The sequence below is a fragment of the Ornithodoros turicata genome, chromosome 3 (genome assembly GCF_037126465.1).
Source record: "Ornithodoros turicata isolate Travis chromosome 3, ASM3712646v1, whole genome shotgun sequence".
NCBI classification, from domain to species: domain Eukaryota; kingdom Metazoa; phylum Arthropoda; class Arachnida; order Ixodida; family Argasidae; genus Ornithodoros; species Ornithodoros turicata.
In genome coordinates, this window is record NC_088203.1 from 33,167,359 (window position 1) to 33,193,026 (window position 25,668).

The 25,668-nt window shown below is 44.0% G+C and overlaps 1 protein-coding gene across 1 annotated transcript in view; it reads left to right on the plus strand.

The window, feature by feature from the left end:
- LOC135388395 (peroxisomal acyl-coenzyme A oxidase 1-like) overlaps window positions 1-14,233 on the plus strand; it is a 32,216-nt gene extending 17,983 nt beyond the window's left edge. The window contains exons 8-14 of the mRNA XM_064617955.1: window positions 215-377; window positions 2,120-2,310; window positions 2,395-2,559; window positions 3,785-3,890; window positions 7,031-7,177; window positions 10,601-10,804; window positions 12,808-14,233. Coding sequence (XP_064474025.1) covers window positions 215-377; window positions 2,120-2,310; window positions 2,395-2,559; window positions 3,785-3,890; window positions 7,031-7,177; window positions 10,601-10,804; window positions 12,808-12,861 — 1,030 coding nt within the window. The 3' untranslated portion in view covers window positions 12,862-14,233. The remainder of the gene's footprint in view (window positions 1-214; window positions 378-2,119; window positions 2,311-2,394; window positions 2,560-3,784; window positions 3,891-7,030; window positions 7,178-10,600; window positions 10,805-12,807) is intronic.
- The last annotated feature ends 11,435 nt before the right edge of the window (window positions 14,234-25,668 follow it).

Sequence of the window (25,668 nt, forward strand, 5' to 3'; positions counted from 1 at the left end):
TATTTGTACCTTCTATCACCAGAGATGCGGGTGTTAGAATCTATCAGGGTTATTGTGTGTTATTCAGAGCAGCAAGCGTTTGTCGAAATTGTGATTCTTCAGTGTGTGTCTCCTATGATTGTTCAGTTGCAGTAGAGTAAACATGTCCCAAGACATGTACAACTCTGCCATCCACAAGTCCCTTGCTCATTGTAGCCTGCATGTGTATTTGCAGCCAAGGTGAATGCCAAATCATGGAGTACCAAGCCCAGCAGTATAAACTGTTCCCATTGCTTGGCCTGTGCCATGCACTGAGGGCAATGTTTGCCAACCTTATGGAGCTGTACAAAGTTGCCAACCAAGATCTTGAACGGGGAAGTCTAGAGGCACTTCCTGAGGTGAGCTACTTTCTAGTAGACGTGACCCTCATTATTTTGGCTATTCAGGAAACTTCTACTTCTAGCAATAATAGGTTTTGAAATTTTACATGAGGTGAGTTGTCCACCATTAGAGGAGTTGTAATTATCAGTTCTTTGTGGACCTCCAGGTGCTGAATCTGTGGTGATGAAAACATTAATTGGTTGTTTCAGCCAAGCTCTCAAGGAAAGCCACAAGATGATTTGATGTGGTGTCTTTAATCTTGATGGCAGAGACAGGGGCAATGTAACTCATAGAAAATCGAGAGAGAGAGAGATTGTGCAGAATGGCTTGATATGACGCATATATCAGTCTCACCCAGGTGGTTAATAAGCTTTCCAAAATGACTTCTCCAAAGTCATCATCATCGTCATAGAATAAATTTTTTTCTCCAAAGTCACGGCTACCAAAATTGGTATTTATAAGTAGGGTCTGAGGTTTTTGGATTTTATCCGATTCTTCCCCAAATTTACCCCCAAATCACACTTTTTGCAATTCTGGTAAGACCAGATTTCTCTCTGAATGGGGTGGGGGCTTTTTGTCAAGAGACCGGGAACCACAACGCACGTCTGCGATAGTGGGAGAGACACAGGGACTACTGACTGAAAGAGGAGATCCCGAGCCGAGAAGGTAAGGCGTCACATGAATGCGCACATGGCTTCCGGCTTCTGGTAGCTCGTACTGTGGTGTAATGATGCGTCTCAGCAAGAAAACTGCTGGAGGTGCCCAGCGGCTGAAACAACACCCAGCATGAAGCAACTTTGTGATGAGCACCTCAACGAGGGGTTCGAGCAGCAAACGATAATTCTGCAAGGAAAGGTATTGGGAGCTAAAATAAGCATAATTGTCGCAGAATCACCTAACATAACAGAACTTCAGCGCTCTCCTCTCCTACTCTGATGCGGAAATGAAAGCAAAATCCAGTCGAAGAGACTTACGTTAATCCGTGCTAGAAATAGATGAAGGGTCTTGAGAAGATCTACCAGACGTTGGTAGTAGCTGTGACGTAGGAAGGTCTTTGAGCAAGCTACGCTATGTGCCGAAGCCTGAAGGGTAATGGATTAGATCTGACACGTGAGAATTGGGTGCTGCTGTTTTCCTCTCTACTTTTACCCCCAAAATTTGCAAAAAATATTTCTGGAAAACGTCTGACCCTGTTTTTGAGCCAGAATACACCTACGTTTGTTTGTGTTGCTATGGATTGTATTTTTGAGTGTAGTATCGTGTCAGCTAGCTGCGATCTCCTTCTGATATGCAGTTCTAGCAAATGTTTTGTTACTAGCTACAATTTTGAGCTGAGTACGCACTTTTCTAGCATTCCCGCCAGCTCCAATTTAACTTCAAGATTGTGCCTTTAGATTCTGCTCTATGTGATATGCTAGCTTAGCGGATTCAGCACTTGCACAGCAGGCATTCAATCTCAGTGCGCACTTTCCTACCTCCTTGCATTGTATGTCACACGCAACGGTGGATCCAGGATTTTTCTGAGGGAGGGGGTCCGGCTTGTTGCTCGCTGCACGTGCTCCATCTTGCAGATTGTGCGACACGAGCGGATGCGCAAGGCAGTCCAGCCATACTACTAAAGTCAGAGTTCGTTTAATGTGTGAGGAACAAAAAAGTGCCAGCATTTTGGTGGTCGAGTTGGGGTGCATCCAATATTCGAGTAAATACAGTACTAAATAAAATCTGCTAATGACAGTTCATTTCTGCTTTGTCATTCTAGCTCCATGCCATCTCTTCAGGCTTGAAGGCTTACTGCTCCGAGATGGCAGCCAAAGGCATTGAGACGTGTCGTCTGGCTTGCGGAGGCCACGGTTTTCTTCTCATCAGTGGCCTTCCACGGCTCTACGCTACGACTGTCGCAGCTTGCACTTATGAGGGGGAGAACACCGTCCTCTACTTACAAACGGCAAGGTAAGAATTGTTTTAACTAGGGAATACATGAAAACAACAGCTTTCTGCCAGTTTGTAGAGGAAGGATGTGTTAATTTTATCTAGGTACTTACTCAAAAGCCTGAGCCAGCAGCACCAAGTCTCACGTAACTCTACGTTTCGGTTTCTGCTTGAACCTACCACGCTACAGGTGAAGCCCTTCCAGAAGAATTTGATGGGTCCTGATGCTGCTAGGCAACTGATTCCATTCTACAGGGCGGCAGCCTACTGGTGAGAGTCACTTCTATTCACTTCATTTAAAGGGGTTGTGACACCTTGATAGATGTGGTTTGTTACATCATGAACGCATTGAACTTCACTCCAGAGTACGGAGGAAAAAGATTATGTGTATTCATCTACGTGTCGTACTTGGCGAGATACAAACCCCCAAGAGCACTCACATCTAAAGCACAGACATCAGAGACCTCTGAGCTCCCATTGGGCGCGTTAAGTAGCAACCCCAGAGCCAAAAGAGTCATGACTCCGTCCACTAAACAGCCAAGCGCACTTCCGGTGCTCATAACTCCAGTCAAAATTTCTGACACCTTCTCCAAAGCGGAGTCACTAAGCCAGAGACAGGGATGGAAGCCAAGTGACGTCGTTCCGCCAGCTAGCAGACGTGTTTTGGTTCATGGATGCCTGCCCTGCGCTGCAAAGCAATACCTCGTTTGACCTACACAAATTTGTAACGACAAATGATGCTCAGTTGAATCAATCAAGAATCAATTAATCTATCGCTTGATCAATCCACTAAAGGGTAAAGCGGGAGAATTGGTAAATATTCATTAAAGCTGTTCAGTTGTGAGTATGCAGTTGTCTTGTATCTTTATCTTCGTTCCAGTCTTTTGGACTGCACTACAAGTATGAGTGATCAATCCACGTCGCGGAAACTAACCATCGCTGCGTGATCACCTGCGTTAGTGCTGGTGTGAGGATGCAACGACGCAGCCTTCTGCAAAATCAATTTATTCGATGCTATGCTTTTAAAAATCACGTGGCTGCAGTGTCTGTAAAAAAACTCTGAAGCGGAAATAGGTGTGAACGGAACCATGGATCCTGGTTCCTCACCAAGCCAGTGAAGATTGGGAGCGTTAAGCAGAGACTCCTTGTGGGGTTAAACAGAGTCACTCCCCTTTGGAGTGCAAGAGTCGCCACTTAACGCGCCCATTGGCAGCTGTGAGCACGTGACCTCCCTCGCGCTGGTGCACTGGTGGCGATGCGTGCTGTGTTGTCAGAGTCGGGTGAGTTTCGGTACTCAGGGTTCCAATTTTCTACACTACAGTTTACCCTATTTGCTGTAAATCTTGAAATGCAGGCTCTCATTGGCGCAAAGAACTGTCTTCTAAACCGTGTATCTGAAATAACCAGGGTGTTGTGTCACAACCTCTTTAACCTTTTGCACACTAAAGTTTTGAACACTACACATGTGCCAACATGCCATCACCTTTTCTCATAGCCAAGTTCACAGAGCAAACGAAAAAGTGAAGAAGCTGACACAGGGGGGAATGACACCTGAAATAGCCTGGAACAACAGCCAAGTGGACCTTATTATTGCATCCAAGGTACATATTATTCATGCTTTTGACATTGTCCTGGTTGAGACAGCAAGGCATTGCATTTTACCCCGTTGTTAAGAATCCTTGAACTCGCGTAACTTTTGGAAAATACTTTTCTTCAAACCCAAATTTGGAGTGCATAGATCTGGAGTTACGGCTGCGTGGGTAAACCTGCGCAAATTTAGGTTCAGAAAAATATACAGTTGATCCTCAACTTTTGCAGTTTTGGCTATAACAAATTTTATTATTTGCAATTTTGGCAGTGTGTTTTACAGTTGCTGCGTTGCATAATTTCGAATATATGTGATAGTAGCATGTCAAGGGGGGCCTCCAAAGAGGCATGTGTAGTGCTGTTTTCAGTAGTATCTCTTGTTTCTCAGGACCAACGAGACTTGTAGTTATGGGTCCAAAGTGTGGTGCTTCTGAAAGTATACTTCCAACGGACAAAGGACATTGAAGACAATATGAGAGAACATTTAATTATTAGGTATACTGCGTGGCAAGAAATAAGCTTGTGCAGTTGCTCGCCATTATGGCATCGAGCCAGCAGTACAGCCCAACGTTATTAGCAGGGCTGCACGAATATTCGAAGTATTTGATATTAGGGCCGAATACAGCAATCATGTATTAGACACTCGATTTGAATAGTATTTTGTCGAATACGTCCAATATGTTTGAGTCATCGATCACCCACTGTAATGGCGTGCACATCTGGCAGTTTCGGTTTCTACAGGCTAAAATTTGGCAGATTTTCGGTTACAGTGTGTGCAACAGATTTTCCCTCTTGCTATTGTTTTGTTGTTGTTCTCTGTTATGTTTGTATTGGTGCTGGAATATGCACACAGTTCTTATTCTTGCATTTGTATGTCCACCTTCCACGACGAGTCAATTGCCAGGAGTATTACAAAAAATAATAATAATGAAACACTGGGGTGAATCCAATCCGATAAAAAATCCAGAACTTTAATGGGGAGTTGGAGCATAGTTCTGTATGCAGATGGAGACTACACCATGTGTGTGCCTTATTTTGTGGTGCATTATTAAACAACATAAGGCTATGCCCTAATATTGTACGATTAAATGGCATATCCAGTGCTAAAGAGTGGAGCATATTTTTCTAACTCAAAACGCAACTAATCTGTCGTGATGACGTGCGTGATTTCAAGCGTGTACTTGGAAGTACCGCTTTCCTTTTGTGTTTCTTTTGCATTTTGGTTCAGAGCTAGAGGAAACCTGAAAGCACTTACTGGCAGTAATAACATAATGCGGCACAAAAATCTAGTATGGTGTCATGCAAGTTCAAAGTAACAATGATTGGTCAAACCTAGCCATCCGGAGACTCAGTAATAGAAGCAACAGAGTTATGACGTAAGTTTGCAGCACCCAAAGCATATGCAGCAGCTATTGGAATATATCGCAACTGTGACAATGGCTATGCTGATCGATTATGTAAATGCTACCACAACCTCAAGCTTAAGGAAATGATAGTGGTACATATATCAACATCGTTACACGAGCTTGCAAATTTCACTGTTCACACAGCCCTAGTTATTAGTCAGGGTATCTACCAACCTGGAAAACCACAAATTGTCAGGGAATATTGATGCGACTGGAAAACCGGGTATTGTCAGGGAATTTTCCAAAAGGCAGCTGAAGTCAGGGAAAATCGCACTCAAGTGTCGTGACGTTGCACAGTGAATTGCGACTGCCCACTGCACAGCAATGTTGCCGCAACTAGCAGTTCGCCAGTACGACAAGCTCACAGGCAGAAAAGTAGGGCAACCTTACTAATCAACCAGAATTGGCCGAAGCAGACCACAATTAGGGACGACACAGACACGTAAGCCTCAAACACCGAGAAATTAACCCTCAGGGAAAAGAGGTGCTGACGCCAGGAATTGAACCAGGAATCAGAAGACCGAGGCTCGATTCCTGGTGTCAGCACCTCTTTTCCCTGAGTTGTTTGAAAACTTTACTAATACTTAATAAGTGACCTGTTTTATGAGGGATCTGTATGAAAATGTAGCCGCAGGTACCAAGTTCCCTTTTCTTTTGGTCAGGGAATTTGCTTGCAACAGTCAGGGAATTTGAAGGCAGCAATTTGGTACAGACCCTGTTAGTTAATTTCAAAGGTAGCAGGTGCCCCCACTCTTTCGAATACAGTAGAACTTCGCTTAATTCGAAATTCCGGTTAATTCGAAGGATTGCTGCACTCCCGTCTTGGTGCGTTTCAATCTGACCGCATAATTTGAAGAAAACTGACCCGTATCCCGCTTAATTCGTAAGCTTCCTACTGAACTCCATTATCTACCATCGGCTTCCAACCCACGCAACAACCTGCCATAGAAACCACTTACATTCTCCCTTGCTGACTTCTCTTTCCCAGCCGCCAATCACGTCCTTGCGCTTCCTGACCCAGCGTCGTGACCCAGCGTCGCCATTTCGCATTATGAGGACCGCGTTTCGGCTTGCTTTCGTTTCGGGCTTTCGTTGGGATCCAGTTGTGGTGACAGCCCGCGGAGGACATGGTGGGATACAAGACACTGACGTCGAAAGAAAAAGTGGCGATCATCGCCTCCGTGAGAACGTGCTGTAAGTTCCTTCTGGTGATGCAAGGGACGTCGAAGGGGGCTTCACATCTTTCGAAGAGTATGCCAGGATAGAAGACAGAGAACAGACCTGTGCCGCAACTCTCACAGGGGACATCCTACTGAACATGGCTCAGGCAATTGAACAGTGACTATGCCGGCTGTGATGAGCCTGCCTGCGCACACTCGTTTTTGGAAGTTCTTAATGCACCAACTGGGTGCAAGTTCAGGATCAGAATGTTGCATGATCTGAATGTTGTACGCAACTTTGTATAAGCTAACTTTGTGTGCAGCCACATGGTGGACTTCGTAGCCCATCTTGAACGAACGGTGAGGTGCGATGTCAATTTCGGAAAACGACGGACGAAGATAAGGGAGTTCTTCGGCAAATAAATATTTCACCATGTGCTCAGGTTCGCTTAATTGGATTTTTTTTTTTCCGGCCAGACGACTTCGAATTAAGGAGGTTCTACTGTATCAAGGACAGACAGACCTGTTTACGGGCTTGGAGGCCTTAGTTGGACATTCATAGGAACTAATTGACAATTTTCACTGTAGGCAACGATACAATACTACCTGGCCCAGAGCTACCTGACTTGGGCTGAGAAGAGTGATGCATCACCACAACTCCGTTCTGTGCTCTTCAAGCTGTGCCATCTCTTCTTGTTGCATGGCATCTATGAACAGCCTGGATTGTTTATGCTGGTATGTATCATTTTTTACGGTTGAGGGTATTGTAGTATTCATTTAAAGCTGCTTCCAACACACTTTCCTGTTTGTGATCTCTGTCAAGCTTTTCACACCTACAGGATTATCCTTTAGGAATATCTCTTATCCAAAACATTTGGATATCCTAGTTCTTACTTCTTCATCCCATGCACATCTGCTGTTTCAATTGTGGACAGCATGATTCTTCAAGTAGAGAGTAGACTTGGAGCATGGTGATTACGGTCAAACACGTTTGGCTATTAGAGTTCTGTACAGAGGGTGTTAGTGGTTCAGTGGAGGATGGAGTTGTTCTTTTTTTGTGAGGGCGTGTGAGATCTACTTTCGAAACTCAGCCCCCTCTTCAGTTTGAGGAACTGTAAAGTGAAATATAACCACAATGTATAACTTGGCTGTATGATCACACACACAAGTCATCACCTCTCAGTTCTTGATGCTTTTTGCGTTAATAAATTTTGAACAGTTTTAGAAACTGAAAGCCTGCGACACTCAACGTTCGCAAAGGACGACGTTGGAGTCAGCCTTGCATTGGCGGACAGACATTACGTGATATTGAAATAGAACGTAACACATTTGAGATAGCTTACTAATTACCATTACACTTTATTTGAAGGACTCCTGAGAAGTTCGGTTTAATCTGTTAGAGGTTGAAATGTGTGCACTCCGTGCCTGCGGAGAAATATCTGGGTGATCTGCACCATCTGTTGGGCTTTCTCTGTCTCCGTATCTCTGTGTCGTCTGCTCGCTGTATCACTGCAGTTTGCGTTCTTGTGTTTCGGGATACACAAACCATGCACCTTCAACAGTGAAATGTGTACGCTCCCACGAGAAAAGCATGATCTTGCCTGGTGGATCGTCTAATTGCTTGCGTTCTCAATAGATGGAGCGCGAATTGCCTCAGGATCAGCACGCTACTGGAGTCTGCATGCTTTGCTTTGCAGCGCAATCATTGAAATTCGATTGGTGAAGAAATTCTTAATATACCGCTGAACTATTACTAGAGCCTGAAGTTTTAGGCTTTAACCCGATTCTTCCCCGAATTTGCACCCCGAGTTCAGAGCTGCCTCTTTAGGGTGAAACCTGATTCTTGCACATGAAAGTCCCCCAATTCTTGCCCTGCAAATTGCCCTCACTGAGATGTCTGTAGGAATTCATACTAACTTGTTTGGCAGCAAATGCAGTTATAGCACTGTTTGCGCCAAACCAGTACAGTTAATTTGAGTAATAGAGCCTGATTTCTCTCTGAATTTAGCCTACTGGAAGTTTTTTCACCTGAATTCGCATGAATTTAGAGCTTGTTTATTTATCCGATTTTTACTCCCTGGATTTAGAACAAAAATATTTTCCAAAAACTTCATGCTCTAACTATCTGAAACGTCCAAGTTACAAGCTTTCAGAAAAGCATACAGTTTCTACAGGTTTGTCATTCACTTTACAGTTCCTTTAACCTTCAAATATTGTTTTTCCTACATATTCGCAATTTTGATATTGAGCTGTAGGTTCCTGAAGTGGTTCCTGGAATAAAATTTACTAGACCTGGGTGAATAGCAGAATTTTCAATTCAAATTGAATACGAATATTTCAGACACACTGCGAATACATTTCGAATATGTTTTTTTGCAGTTGCGAATCGAATCGAATAGTTGTTGATGGCAGTTTGAATATTTCGAATAGCTAATTTTTCTCACAGTATGTTCAGCAGCAAACAGCTACTGCTCATCCGTGGCCTTTTCTGCCAGAATATAAACAAAAATGTAAAAAGTAGGCTCCTCTACTCAGGCTATGACAGTGCATTATTTTGCCGAGATGAATTATGTTAGCTGTGGGAGACTGAAGATGCGATGCATTCTGCAGAAATGTGTATCCTCTAGTTTCGAAACAACACCAGCTTACAAAGTATACTGGTACAGATATTTCCCTCTATTACTAAATACAGTTGCAGAAGCTGCGAATATGTTTATTGGGAGCTGTAGAGTAATGATACATTAGGGACTTCAATAATATGTATTGGAGATACACAGTCACATATATGTAGCAGAACTGTGCTTGTAGACTTAGATAGGAACGCATTACGAGCACTACAAGTTGTCACATCGCTGTGAAGCCTTGGTATCGCAACCTGGGAAAGGGTTCCTCTTGATGGCAGTGCGTATCCTGGGACAGCTTCAGCCATTAGATCAGGGGATCCACGATCTTCCACAACACTGAATGGCTGCAAGTCAATTGCAACCATTCACGCAACCTTAGCGTCCAGTGCCTCGTTCCTTCACCAGGGCCGGCAATGGGGGGGAGTAAGGCCTTAGGCCCCGCGCACGAAGCCCTCAACCAGGGACTACTTTTTTTTAACTATCAAGTATGCACTTAATGGCACATGCGATCTTCGACTAAAACAGAAATGAGAGAAGAATGTGTTATGTGCCATTCAGCCATTGTGATGAGAAAAAGTCCCACTTTTAAGAAAAATCTGCCAACCCTGCAAGCTATACCGAGGATTTCGCACCCTTCTCTCCTGCTGCTATTTCCCGTACTGATAAAATCTCCTACTGCAAAAATCTTATCATTTCTTATCTTTTCATTGCTGCTGCTGTGAAACAGGCCCCGCAATATGCCTTTGCCTCAGGCCCCGCACACCCCTAGTACCGGCCCTGTCCTTCACACGGGCAGTCAATCTTTGGGCTGCATCGTGTCCGTTGCCTTTCGCTGGTTTGTGTCTTTGCGCTCGTCCTTTTACTTCTTATAAACGTTGAAAGCCGATTTATGCCGCTTCAAATGGTGAAAGAGACCAGGACCCTTTGGCGTGCGTAGTGTTGCGCCACACGTATTACACGTTCCGATGGTTCTGTAGTAGTCAAAGTACTTCCATATGACTCTTCTCCTTTTTGCTGGTGGCTCGTCAAACATCCCCTTGTCCTATGCAGTCGCCGACCGATTTTTCGGAAATGAAGAATGTCACAAAATCAGTCCAAATCATCGAGCAGTCCAGACTTTTACTACAATTTACATTTACAAGTCCACAGCCCTCTGACTGTTGAAAGACTGTTCTTGTTTTGTTTTTTACTATAGTAAGCACTGGTATTGCTGCAACAAGCGAATACTTTTCTTTTTGAAGTGAATTGTACGTACTTGATGTACATATTGTTATGCTTTCTATTTATGCGTACAACTAAACATTATGACGGGTTGCCTGATTTCTGTTGGCTTTAGCGGAGGTGAAATTATAATTGGTATCTAAGCCTCGTGCGTCCCATAGGATGCACCAGGAACCCGTATCTTTTGCATTATTAGCATTGTGAACCCACATAGAAAAAAAAAAATGCTGTCGCAAATGTCGCAAACTTGAGGCTGCTACTATAAATAGAACTAATAACATTGTTGTGCATGGTGTACATGTCCATATCACAGGTTGGCCTGAAGGAACAGAACTTGGTAGAAATTTCGGATCTGATCACAGACCTGCTGAAGAGCATCCGTCCTGATGCAGTCCCGCTGGTTGATGCCTTTGACCTCCACGATATGGTCCTCAGCAGTGCCCTGGGCTCCTACGACGGACGAGTGTACGAGCGCATGTTTGAAAGTGCCCTCAAGGCACCTTTGAATAAAACGCAGGTACGTCTCTTCAGCTGCTTCCTGCAAGGTTAGGTGTTCAGAACCACACCAAATAGTCCTAGACAGTGCAGAGATGTACAGTAAAACCTTGTTACAATGAAACACGACACAACGAAATTCGCGATAGAGCAAAATAATTTGGATTCTCAGGCAGAGGGCCATAGAGATCAATGTATTTTAACCCCCGCTACAACGAAATAGTTTTTAGCCGGATCCTCGATACAGCGAAAGAACGAGATAAGGTATATGACCCCAAAGCTGACTGCAGCGCCACGAAAACAAAGGGCGCGAGCAGCGTCCTGTTCCCACAGCGAAGGGTGGCATGCGCGATTAGGGTCGGGAGGAATCTGGTGCCTACAAAAGGAAGCCAGTCATTGGAAGGTTCGGGATTTTCCCTCTGAGGTTTCTCCTTTTCGTGCTGGTTTTGAACTGTCCCGTTGGAGCCAAGTACAGGACGAAAGTAACAGCAAAGAGTGCAAGACACCAGGCGCCATCACGCGTGTGTGGGAAATCAGCCTAGGTGATTTTCTTGACGAGGACGGACATGTCTTAGTAACAGAGAGCCTTACGGAAGACTCACTACCATAGGCGTACTTGGAAGGTTTGCGGGTTCGCAACAAGATATAGAGAGAGCTCGGAGGCTTTGGCGGCATACAAACAATGTGTGACACCGCATCTCCTAAGCACGGCGCGGACGCGAATAGCCGTCTATTTCACGCAAGAGTAAAATGTTGTAGTTTCCCTTTGATGCTGTATTTGTAGTTGTTGTCATTTTTCATGAAAAGCTTTTCGGCATCGTAGCAGGAGTTATCTACGCTTATGCATAGCGCGCACCCTCGCGAAGGTCGTGATTCATGACCTTGAATTTGATACAACGAAAGAAATTGCGGTCCCCGTGAATTTCGTTATATCGAGGTTGGACTGTATTACTCAATGATGTGTAAGAACACAAACATACTACAATGTTATCAGTGCCTTTCTGAAACCTGGTTTAGATTTTTTTTAGTGGATCGTAAAACAACAATTTATGCAAAAAAGCACAACAGCCAGAAAAGGGTTTAGAAAGCCCAGTTCAGTTCTGCTGAAGCCTGGCAAGTTAGGTTCCTCTGCCTGATTCAGGTGGTGTAACAACGCAGGGCAGTGTACGTGTCTCCTTGACTTCAGCCATCTTTATTATACATGGTTAGGGCCTCACATTTCAGTGTGAAACTTTGTAAAAAAAGAAACCTGCTATTACCCTAGTTTGCATTGTCACTTAATGTAAAACCCCGAAAACTAACGTGTCAAGTGGAAAATCAGCCACCAGTATGGGCACTGGAGAACACTAAGTACTGCATATTCAACACACCCCCCCCCCCCCCACACACACACACACACACACACGCAAGCACACACACAAATTTTGACTGAAAACTCAAAAACACAAGGGGCCTATTTGTGTTCCTTGTTCACTCTGCTTCCTTTTTCCATTTCATCAAATGGGCCTTGATTAAATTTTGTATTTGATTACACTTCTTACTCAAGTAAACATATTTTATAAAACAGTTAACTGTCTTCAACTATTCCAAAAGCAGTGAAAATAAGCGTGTCACCGAAACACTGCGACATGTTTGAGACTGGAGCCCAATGACATCTGAAGGATAACATATATAATCAGAATTTTGTGGAAAGGCTGATTTCATGAACGCAAAAGTGACACCCTGTACCTTCGGATGAGCAACACCACCTTGTCCAGCAGAGCTCTAAAGCCCTGGTGCAACTGTCTTTGTTAACGATGAAATATGAAAGTCACTGAAAAGGTTAGCCAGCTGTAGGGATCGAACCCACATCTTCTGGATTACTGGTCCAGGGCTCTACCTCAGTTTCTCTCTTGTCTTTGTTGGTTTATGTGCAGGGTTTAAGCAGTAGACAAGGTCTCAAAATCTGCACAATGTCTTAAAAGATGTTCTTATCTGATGTGCATTCCTTGGGGTTTTAAGGCACTGCCTTTTTGTCTCTTCCAGGTGCATGAATCGTACCACAAGTTCCTCGAGCCCCTGATCAAGTCTAAACTCTGAGATCCTTACCGTCGGAAATATCATCGCAGCTGCTCACTTGTTTTATAGTTTAACCAGGCAATGCCGTGCAATGTGAGAGGTGCATGAAAGACTCATGGCAGCCCCTGTGATTGTTAGTATTGTTTTTGTTAATTTTTAACCTGTTGCAGATTTTATTTTGCGCAACCAGACTGAGAATCTCACACTGCGTCACAATTCCCGGAGGAACAAAAAGGAATAGTAGCAATGAAAGTACAGACAGAAGGGCATCAATACGGCAGTCTTCAGTTTGTAGGCTTCAATATGATGACTTACCTTAGGTTTCTTGACTTGTCATATGCGAAGGACCTGTAAGTACAGCCAACAGCGCACAATGTACGCTACTAGTACGCAAGTAGACATTTTCCTTGGTCATAAGTATTATATTGGTATGAGGTAGCAGCACTGAACCAACACTTTGTCTTGTAGAAACTTTGGTTTAGCTACAAATTAGTAGGCATAACAAAATACTGTTCCCCCATGAACTTATTGCACCGAGGCTTATCCCTGTCCCTCTGGAGACCTTTGCTGTTGTTGCGCCAGAAAACATCAAATCAATCAATGTCCCTCTGGATGGGCATGAAATGGGTATCAGGAAGTCACGTTTAAGCATTGCTGAAGAAGGTTGAAACAATGAACCGTGATGAGCGCATTACTTCTCCTGTTTGAGACATACCCATTGTGAATGTATCACATGCCACGTTGGTGTGAAACTAAATCTCGGGGCTGAAGGTATTCTGCAGTCGTAGAACCCCAGTAGGTTGTAACCGTTTTTTTTTTACATCCCGTGCCCATGAACTCACAAATATGCATTCCATTTGATTCATATTTTAGCATTTTTATATATACCTGTATAGAATATATGTGTATATTAAGTGATTTACAATTTTTATTGGTACGTTTGAGACTTGCGGCACACTGTTCAGGCCTACTGCAATGACTTCATCGAAGGATTTGGAAAACGTCATTGTGAACAGAGTAAGATTGTATTACGATTACGATTACTAATTTCTTGAATTTTTATCAACTTTTCGTCAGCTAGGCAGCTCTCTGAGTATGTGTAATATCATGTTACTAAAACCTACTAGGTAATTGCATGACTTTAGGAATGTTTTGTTTCCTTTGTTGTAAAACTGCAACTACACCTGTGTATTCTCACATACACTTCACATGTAGTAGCAAATACACTGTTTTCAATCTGTGCTGATGCCAAAAGCCGTTACAATTTTTTTCTTTTTATATATATATATATATATGAAGTGGGGTATGACAAATGTGTGTTCCGTATGCAATGCAATATACAAGGTTTTGGCTAAATGGGAAATTTATACAGAAATAAAGTATTTTAGAAATAGATGTGTGCTATCAATGTGTATATGGGCCCCTAGAGGTGGAAAATTTACTTTCCTATGAAGTAGGATTTACAACTCCATGGTACATAAGCCTGAGCACTGACTGAATGCTGCAGGCAACACAAGACTGCTCAAACAAAAATATTTACAATTTTGCAGGTAAGAGAAAACAAGCAAGAAAAGTGCAACATTCTACCAAGATTGCATACAGACTAATCCGGTGCACTTTTCTAACCTTTCGTGACTTTTCAGTACGCAAGGAAAACTAGGCTCATCCCTGTTAGTCTCTTTGGGTGTTGCTGTCACTACATTTCCTTTCGTTGCATCATTCACCCAAAGATTCAGCTATAGCTAAAATGAGCAATCAAAACTATATATTGAGCCACGTGAAAATATTGTAGACTACCTCCTCACTATTATAAAAACACTCTGCACCGAGCTCTCAGCCTTCGAGGCACGAGAATTTGATACGGTCCCTCACAATTAGGGTTGCCAGCGGGCCGGTATTATGCCAGCACGGCTGGTTGCCAGTAGGAAGGTGATGCCAGCAGCCTTCTGCCAGTGTTTGTGGCTCAAGATCTTTCATAGAGGCTTTTGCAGGGTTTTCCCTTCAACATTCCACTACAGCTTGAATAAATCTGGAGCACAGACCCAACTCCACCGTCACCAGTGGTCTTCTTAGTTCATTATTATTATTATCATTATTGTTATTCATTAAGTCTTGTGTTCGGAGGTGACAAGATCAGTGGTTGTGCAAAGCTGTTGGTGGTTGTGTCGAGCCACTTAGAACTTAGGTTGTATGCAACCTTTATGAGATATTCACCTGCAAAGAAGGGCTTGTCTGCGTTGATGTGTTTTTTAAAGGAAGTGACAGTCAATCCAGTTGCTTCAGTACGATCCAGTGTGGCGTGCCTGTTTAGAGCAATTTCTAACGTCAATGAACAATGAACGCCACACACAGGAACGTATGTTTCCTGGCATAGGCGCCGACTGTGGTGGAGCTTGGAGGCCTGAGCCCCCCCTCCGGGAAGTCTACCCAGCTGACACTCGAGATGAAAGTTTCGAGGGATATCCTAAGAATCGCGTGTTTCATGCGAGTGAACATGACAATCCTGTAAAAATTTGCCTCACAACGCCGCAACACGGAATTCACAACAGAGTGCCCGACCTCTGTGCATGAAAGGGAGGAGGGGGGGGGGGGGGGGGGGGCGTTGTGCCTCGGCTCCCTCCGGCAGATTGAAAACTCTCCGCCTATGTTTCCTGGTCTTATCTTGAGCGAGTAGGCTCGTTCTTTCTCTCTCTTTCTCTCTGTGCTCTCCATCCCTCACCCGCTTTCGCTTTCCGGCAAACATTTCCTCCTTTTCCTCTATTACAGCTCTCCCTCAGCCGGTATTTTTCAGTACGAAAGATGGCAACCCTACTCAATCGAAGACCGGGCAAGAAATGTTGGGAGGCGTGGCAGGGCCCAACAGTAGCAGCTCGCCATAGAACCCATGGTGTGAAATAATTCACACAGCACTGGGCACAATTCAACTGATCGATTTCACTGCTTGCAGTGTCGTGGAAAGCGCGACAGTCACCTCCGATAGAGTCACCCGATACATTTGTTTTTGTTTTCTTCGACGCATGAGGCGGCACTGTGCTCCTTGAACACCTCCTTCACTGTGCTCCTTCACCCTCTCACATTGGGGATGAAGGAAATACGCGTCTCCGAAGATGCGCAATGAACAAAATAAAGAAAAAAACGGTGTTCCTTCACGATTTTTTTGCGGACGATCTCGCGAACGGATTTTTGTTCTGAAAACGGCTACGATATCAGGTGACCGAAAGGAACAGATGTTCTCATTGGGACAACTTCGTAGCTTTTATAATTAAAAAGGTTGATTATTGAAAGTTAATTAAGGATTATTGGACCCGTCTTCCTTGATGGGATACTGAGCGCGGACAGATACCTAAACGAGGTTCTTCAGGGCCCGTGGAAGAGTTCTACGCCAACCTCCCACTCGCGCGATATGGCCAGTTGTGGTTTCAGCGCGATGGCGCTCCCGCACACAGCTCCAGCCCTATCACAGCTCGCGCCTATCTCGACCTCGCATTTCCTAACCAGTGGGTGGGAAGGTTCGGACCAGTGCCATGGCCTGCCAGGTCCCCGGACCTTACGCCTCTGGATTTCTTATGGGGATATATGAAGGACCGCGTGTACGTCGAGGACACGACAACACCTGATGCCCTCAAGGCGAAGATCACTCAAGTTTGCCGTGAAATCCCCGAGGACATGTTGCGGAGGGCGACCAAGAACACAATCAGGAGATGCCGATTTTGTGTGATGACGCACGGTGACCTCTTCGAGCACCTGCTCTGAATGTCCATAATATTGTTTCTGTTATGTTGGAATACATGTGCGAAATGCAGACTCACGTTCGTCTATTACTTTTATCTTGCTCTTTTCTGTTTTCCCTGTGCAGAACTTAGGGGAAGCATCATACCCGCTGGCTCTTCGCTGGAATAAAGCATTGCTTGTGCCACATACCATTTTACAGGGAGTGGCTGTAAATGAGTAAATGCGTAAACGTTAAAAGAGCGGCTGAAGAAATGCCACCCGCAACAGCTCTTCTTTGTATTTTCTGGTTTGCTTGCTTTTTTTTTCTTTTTGTAAACACATGCTACAGGTTCAAGGTGCTTCCGTGGAAAGATAACCTTCCCTGTGGCATCCCAAGCAGCACAATGTACTGAAAGTCGAGTGCGATTGGGGTGGACGGTATGTGTCTTATCGATGTTCTTTAGTTTCACGAGTGTGTTCAAGGCCTACCACCTACCCGTCCACCCCTATTGCACTCGACTTTCAGTACGTTGTGCTGCCTGGGATACTTTGAGTTACTTCACAGCGAAAGAATGAAAAAAGAGGAGGAAATCAAACAAACAATAAAATGACAAAGCGTCGCGTTGTCATGGTCTGCGTGCCTACTGATAGTCTAGCAGATACGGCACCATGCAAGGGTGATAGATAAGAGTGTAGGTGGAATGGATCGCATATCTCCTTGTTCGTCAAGTGGACATGAGAGGGCTCTGCGATGGAGCGCTCTTTTGACGCGACGGAAAGATGCTCCTTCCCCAGTTCCGGAAGTTCGGGCACATTTCTGCAGACCCGGGAAAAAAACGAGTCGTTAGAGCTAGAGTGTTGCAACCCACTGGATTCGTTTTCTCATGGCAGCGCCTACAACTTCACAGCCGACATCTTCGTTATAATCTTCGTAACTAGAAAGTTATAAAATTAATTTCCACTAATTAATTAATTAATTGCGGTACAAAAATACTCTGAAACACTTTAGGCTACTAGTAATACTGTGCAGTTGGTTTCGTTGTGATGCAGTGAGCCGTTATTTTTTTATGTTAAATGAAACACCCCGTATATATATATATATATATATATGAATGTATAACTGAGTACAGATGGACGCGAAAACAAATAGACTACAAGTAATGAAGAGACTTGGGAGGCCGTATAAGGGTTAAAAACACTTGCTACTTTTATTACATTAATAATTAAGGGGGCGCTAGGAATAGATTTACAGTTAGGGGTCGACGTTTCGGCAGTCAGCGCTGCCTTCAACAGAACTAAACTTGGAAATAGGTGACAAGGGCTTATATACAAGGGAAAGGGGGAAAATGAGAGGGGAACAGTGCACGTGGAGCGGAGTTGGTGATGTTGCAGGAGCGTTGTTGCTAATGGTCCATTGAGCACTTGCAGGAGCGTTGGCTGTCTTCCAGGAGAGTTCTCCTTGGTCGTCTGATAAACCTGAAAAGATAAGAGAGATACGGCAGAAAGAACGAAAGAGGGTCGGGGTATAGTGACTGTAGGTCGGGGGACTTGGTCTAGGAGCTAAGGCTGCGAACTGTAGACAATACGCCGGGGTCTTCGTTTATCGTGGACTGGAATTTGTGGATTAGGAATGATTCACGCTGTTGCCTGCTACGGTCTGAGGGGAAACCAGATTGTAAGATGTACACGTGGATGTCCTTGAATGAGTGGACATCCACGTGTACATCTTACAATCTGGTTTCCCCTCAGACCGTAGCAGGCAACAGCGTGAATCATTCCTAATCCACAAATTCCAGTCCACGATAAACGAAGACCCCGGCGTATTGTCTACAGTTCGCAGCCTTAGCTCCTAGACCAAGTCCCCCGACCTACAGTCACTATACCCCGACCCTCTTTCGTTCTTTCTGCCGTATCTCTCTTATCTTTTCAGGTTTATCAGACGACCAAGGAGAACTCTCCTGGAAGACAGCCAACGCTCCTGCAAGTGCTCAATGGACCATTAGCAACAACGCTCCTGCAACATCACCAACTCCGCTCCACGTGCACTGTTCCCCTCTCATTTTCCCCCTTTCCCTTGTATATAAGCCCTTGTCACCTATTTCCAAGTTTAGTTCTGTTGAAGGCAGCGCTGACTGCCGAAACGTCGACCCCTAACTGTAAATCTATTCCTAGCGCCCCCTTAATTATTAATGTAATAAAAGTAGCAAGTGTTTTTAACCCTTATACGGCCTCCCAAGTCTCTTCATTACTTGTAGTCTATATATATATATATATATATAGGTACTAACAAAATATGAGGCAGACAACGAAGATGTAGGAAGTAGAAAAAGGGGGAGTTATTTATTTACTAGTGGAAAGTTAATGGGGAAGTCAACGTTGCGGCGGAAGCTCCGCCTTCGTCAGGACTGGAGAATGACAAATGACACTTGGAGTTTTATACAGTGCTACAATGACGTCACAATCGGGGGGTCCCGCCACCTGGCGGCCGTCAGCAGGTCAAGTACAAGGAAGTGGTTGAGTCATGTCCGGTGAAGAGGTCATAGTCCGGGAGGTGGGATGGAATCCAAGGGCTGTGGACTGTTGTTCTGCAAAGAAAAGGGGAACAAGCAGCAGTACACTATCTAAGCAGATAAGTTTCTTATTGTTGACAGTACACCGGGGTCCTCGTTTATGATAGATTGGAATTTGTAGATAAGGTAAGATTCGCGCTGTTCTCGGCACCGGTCGGAACTGAAGTTTGTTTGAAGAAGGAAAATTGAAACATCGTTAATTGAATGCCCTGGCTGGCTAAAATGGCGTGAAACTGGAAGATTCTGTTTTTTCGTCACGTCCGATCGGTGATTGTTAAATCTGATTCTGAATGCGTTTTTTGTCTGGCCCACGTACTGTGCTTGGCATGCGTTACATTGAATGAGATAGATAACGTTGGACGAATTACAGTCTAGGTTTGCTCTAATTGTCACTCTAAAGTGAGAACTAGTACTTTCGGCTATGGTGGTGTTTTGCATTGATTTGCATATTTGACATCTGCGGCCTTCACATGGGTGACAACCCATTGGTGAATCATTTGGTTCGTTGATTTTAGAATGAACTAAGCTATCTAGCAGATTGCGTGCGCGCCTGTAGGTGACACGAGGTGCCTGCGGAAAAATTTCCTTTGTGCGCTCGGATTGCTGAAGTATGCTATAGTGTCGATTCAGTATACCCTTAATGTTTTGGATATTTCCCAAACATTAAGGGTATACTGAATCGACACTATAGCATACTTCAGCAATCCGAGCGCACAAAGGAAATTTTTCCGCAGGCACCTCGTGTCACCTACAGGCGCGCACGCAATCTGCTAGATAGCTTAGTTCATTCTAAAATCAACGAACCAAATGATTCACCAATGGGTTGTCACCCATGTGAAGGCCGCAGATGTCAAATATGCAAATCAATGCAAAACACCACCATAGCCGGAAGTACTAGTTCTCACTTTAGAGTGACAATTAGAGCAAACCTAGACTGTAATTCGTCCAACGTTATCTATCTCATTCAATGTAACGCATGCCAAGCACAGTACGTGGGCCAGACAAAAAACGCATTCAGAATCAGATTTAACAATCACCGATCGGACGTGACGAAAAAACCGAATCTTCCAGTTTCACGCCATCTTAGCCAGCCAGGGCATTCAATTAACGATGTTTCAATTTTCCTTCTTCAAACAAACTTCAGTTCCGACCGGTGCCGAGAACAGCGCGAATCTTACCTTATCTACAAATTCCAATCTATCATAAACGAGGACCCCGGTGTACTGTCAACAATAAGAAACTTATCTGCTTAGATAGTGTACTGCTGCTTGTTCCCCTTTTCTTTGCAGAACAACAGTCCACAGCCCTTGGATTCCATCCCACCTCCCGGACTATGACCTCTTCACCGGACATGACTCAACCACTTCCTTGTACTTGACCTGCTGAAGGCCGCCAGGTGGCGGGACCCCCCGATTGTGACGTCATTGTAGCACTGTATAAAACTCCAAGTGTCATTTGTCATTCTTCAGTCCTGACGAAGGCGGAGCTTCCGCCGCAACGTTGACTTCCCCCTTAACTTTCCACTAGTAAATAAATAACTCCCCCCTTTTTCTACTTCCTACATCTTCGTTGTCTGCCTCATATTTTGTTAGTACCTATTTAATTTCGCGGTCGCCCGAACCCCTTTCTTCCAGTATATATATATATAATAGGAAAAAAAATAGCCGGAGCTCTTTGGCCGCACGTATAGCATATGTCTGTAACTCAAACATCGCCATGCCAGTACTGGACAGCTGTTTCGGCCTTCTTGGACCTCATCAGCAGTACGCAGGCAGGCAACGTTTGAGTGGATGGCGTCAGAAGGTCACGTAACACGTGATTCCTCCCGTCAGGGTGAGATATCTGAGTGAGTTATGAGTCAGTCAGTCAGTCAGTATGAGTCAGATGAGTGAGTGAGTTATCTCACCCTGACGGGAGGAATCACGTGTTACGTGACCTTCTGACGCCATCCACTCAAACGTTGCCTGCCTGCGTACTGCTGATGAGGTCCAAGAAGGCCGAAACAGCTGTCCAGTACTGGCATGGCGATGTTTGAGTTACAGACATATATATATATACTTGGTATACTTGGTATATATATACTTGGTATATATTGGAATATTCCCGAATCTGACTCGCTGACAAACGCCTGTGGCGTGCCCGTACCGATTATGACGTTATGTAACAAACCTATTTAAGAAATGTGTAATCAGCTACGCATCTTTAGTCCTGACGAAGACAGTGCCACTGTCGAAACGTCGACAACCCTTTTAGCATTCCAAGTATCTTAAATGTAAATAAATTATCCCCTTTTTTCTTACTTCCCGTACCTTCGTAGTCTGTGTTTCAATTTTCATTTCAGCTATGTATATATATATATATATATATATATATATATATATATATATATATACGAGAGGTGTTCAAGTCAAACCCACTGATCTCTATGTATAAAGGCTGGATCGCGCATGGGAGAGGGGCTCGTGGGGGAGAGGCGTGCTTTCGGGCCGCCATGTTGGGAGGCCCTAAAGCGCAGTGTGTGCCCATAGAAAACAATGGGAGGCAACGGAGATTGTGAGTATTTATTGCGCTGCAGGCGTTGATCGTTGTTTGTCATCACACAATTTTGTAAGGTGCCAGTATACTGATATATCCTAACAGTGTTTCACAGGTGTCCTGCCGTTCGATTCTTAATTACGTTATGTTTTGCATTCCGAAACTAGACAGTCACTGCAGTGGAGCGCTGGGGATTGTATTACAGCACGTTTCCCAGCCAATATTTCAATAAGAAACTATGTGAGGTTAACAACGACCATGTATGTAATATCCCGTGCTGCGTTCTGGATAAAAATTGTTCCATGAAGAACGGTCCGAGAAAAGATATATACTCGCATGGCAGAAAGAGATCGTTCTGTAGAATCACAGACGTTGTTTTAGCCGTGTATGGGTTTGGTATGATTTATATCAAGCATCGCCGCAGAAAGAGTCTTTTAGTGAACGACAGCGGTGCTTTGCCTCGCAAATATGGACATACTGAGGCAGCCGAAATAATTACTTCACGCAATTAGATCACGCTCGTTAGGACAGTTAATCAGGTAGTGATGTAAGCTTATTCAATTAAGTTACTTAGAAAGTGGTAACACTTCCTTGAGACACAGGACTTATCTCTTTTCAAGCACAGCCCTTCTATGTTTGTTTGTTTCTTCCTTCATTTGTTCTGATTATTTGCAGGCGCGGTTGTGCCAAACTGAATGTCCTTCTCGAGTACTCACAGGCTTTTGCTGAATACAACTGCAGCGTGAGCAAATCTGCTTAGGGACGGGGGCCTGCTATCCAGTGCTGACTTTGTCATGCTTCATATGTGGAGCACGTTCCAAAAAAATGCAGCTGCACATCTGAAACTCCAATCATCCATCGTCATCTAAAAGGGAGTGTCGTAGCACCGTTGTGAGACCAGACACACTTTCTGAAGATCTTCTATGGCACCTTCCGCAGTTTGCACAATTTTGTCAAGCATCGAAGTCTCTCATAGGAACCACTTTGCATCAACTGTGACTCCCATCTTAGATTTTGATGTGCAAGGGCCCTCTTGCAGTGGTCTGAAAATTGCAACAGGACGATTTGGAGCTTGAAACAGTTGTGATTTTGTCATTTTGGCCCTCGTGTACCCAGTCTGTGAAACGTAAACAAAAAAAAGTCTAACACGATATGCTTTTGTAAAGAAGATCACTGATGATGAGTAAAGAGAATATAAAAGTTCAAGTTTATTCAAGTTCAACATTTATTTCTTGCACTTATGCGTTTCAGGATACAATGAACGTGAAGGGAGGTCGCAAAAGACTACATTTATTGTTTTGTGACCTTGCTACAACGACAATATATATTTTAGGAATGACAATGGACAGGTACACTCTCTAAATTTGTAGCACTCAATTTTAGGTTGGAATGAGCAATGAATAGCAACTTCCCTTCTGATATTTTGTCATATATGCTGAATTTTAAATTTAATGTGATCAAATATGTGATAATATAATAATATATATAGGAATAATAATATATAAGAATATAATATGTGATAAATGAATGTGATCAACAGTAGATGTAAACAACACCAGTAGCCAGAGAAGTGCATTCTCAAGAAATATTTTTCTTCTTATAGCATATATGTGCATGCCTATTAACTGAAACAATTATCACAGTTCCCTGACAAGTTTTAATTTCTCAGAGTGTACTGTAGAGGCGGCTTAGATCTACAACAGTTAATACAAGGTATTATATACCGTGAATACATTTGAAAATCCCATGTGACACATATGCTTTTACTTTCTGCAGGTGCTGTGGTAATCAAAGTTTGTGGGCACTATGCAGGTTCTGCACCCATTTCTTGAGTATGTCGAGGCAGCTGTGAAGTAACCTGTATTGATTATGGTTATTCCAATTTTTATGGTGCATCGACAACAAAGGTCATAATACATCAGAATATTGGTTTGGATGCAGCTTGTTAAAATGTGTTGGTTTATGTTGTTTAATAATATGTTGTTTAACAAATGCATTGGACAAATGTTAAAGCATCAGTTTAAAACAGGGTTTACAATCCCTGTATCTTCTAAAAATTGAAAAGGTTAAAAACTATTCTAAAAAGAATATGGGTAACTCTTCTAAACAGGAATATAATTATTATATTGCTGAGTGAAGGAGCCTAAGGTGTATAAGGTGTGTTTCTGACATGAACATGTAAGAAAATGTGCAAAATTGAGAGAGACTAACCACAGTGCGTACACTGAAGTGGTTCCTTCCTGTAAAGAAACCCGTGGATAGAAACATAATACTTACCTGTACACTCAGTCGCATCACACTTCATAGACGATCCTCTGGATTGCCCTATGAGGAAATCTGTTTTGAGAGACCACTTTTGCCTTAAAAACTGCTACAAATAGCACGACACGCTACAAATTATTATTATCGCAACAAGCTGACGACATAGTTCAAACACAAAGGCGGTATTCAAGTCGCGCCACACCACCGTTACGTAGGATTCTTTGTCACAAATCAAACCAAGGCACAAAACAATACCAATACATGAAAAAGGGTGACAATCTTGGTCTCATTACGACGTAATACCGAACGTGTGCGCGAAGGTAATTCAAAGAAATGAATGTGCACTTGCTTCCGTAGAGAGCACCGTGTGCCATGCTAGCAATGCATGCAGAAAAGCGCTCCAGAGTTCGCACATATATTGATGACAACACTACCAGTGTAGTGTAACACGTTCTCTCAAGCATATTATGCACTCAACATGTATTTGCCGCCGGGTAAAATGCAAGTGTGTTCGATTGAACCTCGGAAGAGCGATCAAACAACCTGCATCCAGTGCTCGTTTTGGGCAAAAAAACACTTCATAATTGTCAACTAAATATACAGAATGGACGCCTATTTATTCCTTGATAAAGAATGACTCACCTGTATAAATTTAGGCCCTGTATCCTTGCCAGTACGGTTGGTACGACCGTAATTACAAGAAGTTGCCATGATCGCTGCGGCGACTGTTGTGGGTACAGGAAGATGGCGGCCGGTTTCTTCACGCTCGCGCTCCCTATCCGCGATCCAGCCTTTTACAATCGAGATCAGTGGTCAAACCGGGACTTTCTGTCTCCTGAGTGTACAAATGACTCGCGCAACTTCGTTTTCGTCATTTTCACACGCGACAGGCCTCCGCGTTCACCACGTGGTGGTCTAAAGTTTGTGCAAAACAGAAGACATGTGCTGGGCAAGATGGCCCACAACGAGGTGAGCGCGCACATCGAACAGCGAATTGTCATGAAGTTTCTCGTGAATGAAGGCGTAAAGTCATCTGAAATTCACAGAAGACTTCAGGCTCAGTATGGCCACGATACACTTAGCCGCAGCAAAGCGTTTGAGTGTGTCACAGGGCAATCAGTTGTCGTGCGAGTTTGCGTTTAAACATGTTTCGGTTCTCCGTTTTTGCGAGTTAATTTAGACAAGAGTTAGAACGGGCACTTGTTCGGCTGGTCATGACAGCTCGGGGATTCCAGAATTTACTACCTCCAGATGTTTTGTAAGACGCGTTGGAGGGACAGTCCGAGTAAAGAAACCGGACACTTCGACGCAACTATGGGTGTGTACTCCGGGTTGTTCTCGACCCCCTGCGGCGAGGCCAGGCATGGCATTTTTGGGTCGGTCGCACCGTTTACGGTAACCCGATGCCACATGTTTTTCGTCCAGGATCTTTTGGCTCCCAAATTCTGGGAATTGTCTCCAGACTTTGTCTTTTGGAAAGTGAAACAATACATTATCGTTTTTTATGTTAAGTAGCCAGTCGTGTTGGGTGGCAGGGGCGTGGTGACCCTTTTTCCCGCCCAAGAAATGAGGGATACCCCGTGAAATAAGTTTTGGAAGCCTCGTTTAAGGGAGCGAGGCAGTACAGTTTGCCGCGAATGTAGCGCCGCACTGCGGAGCCTCTGAAAGTGGCGTCGGGAGAGCCGACTGGATCACAGCACGTTTGGCAGCAGTTTCGACGTGTTTCGGTCGTTACACCGCTGTTCGGATG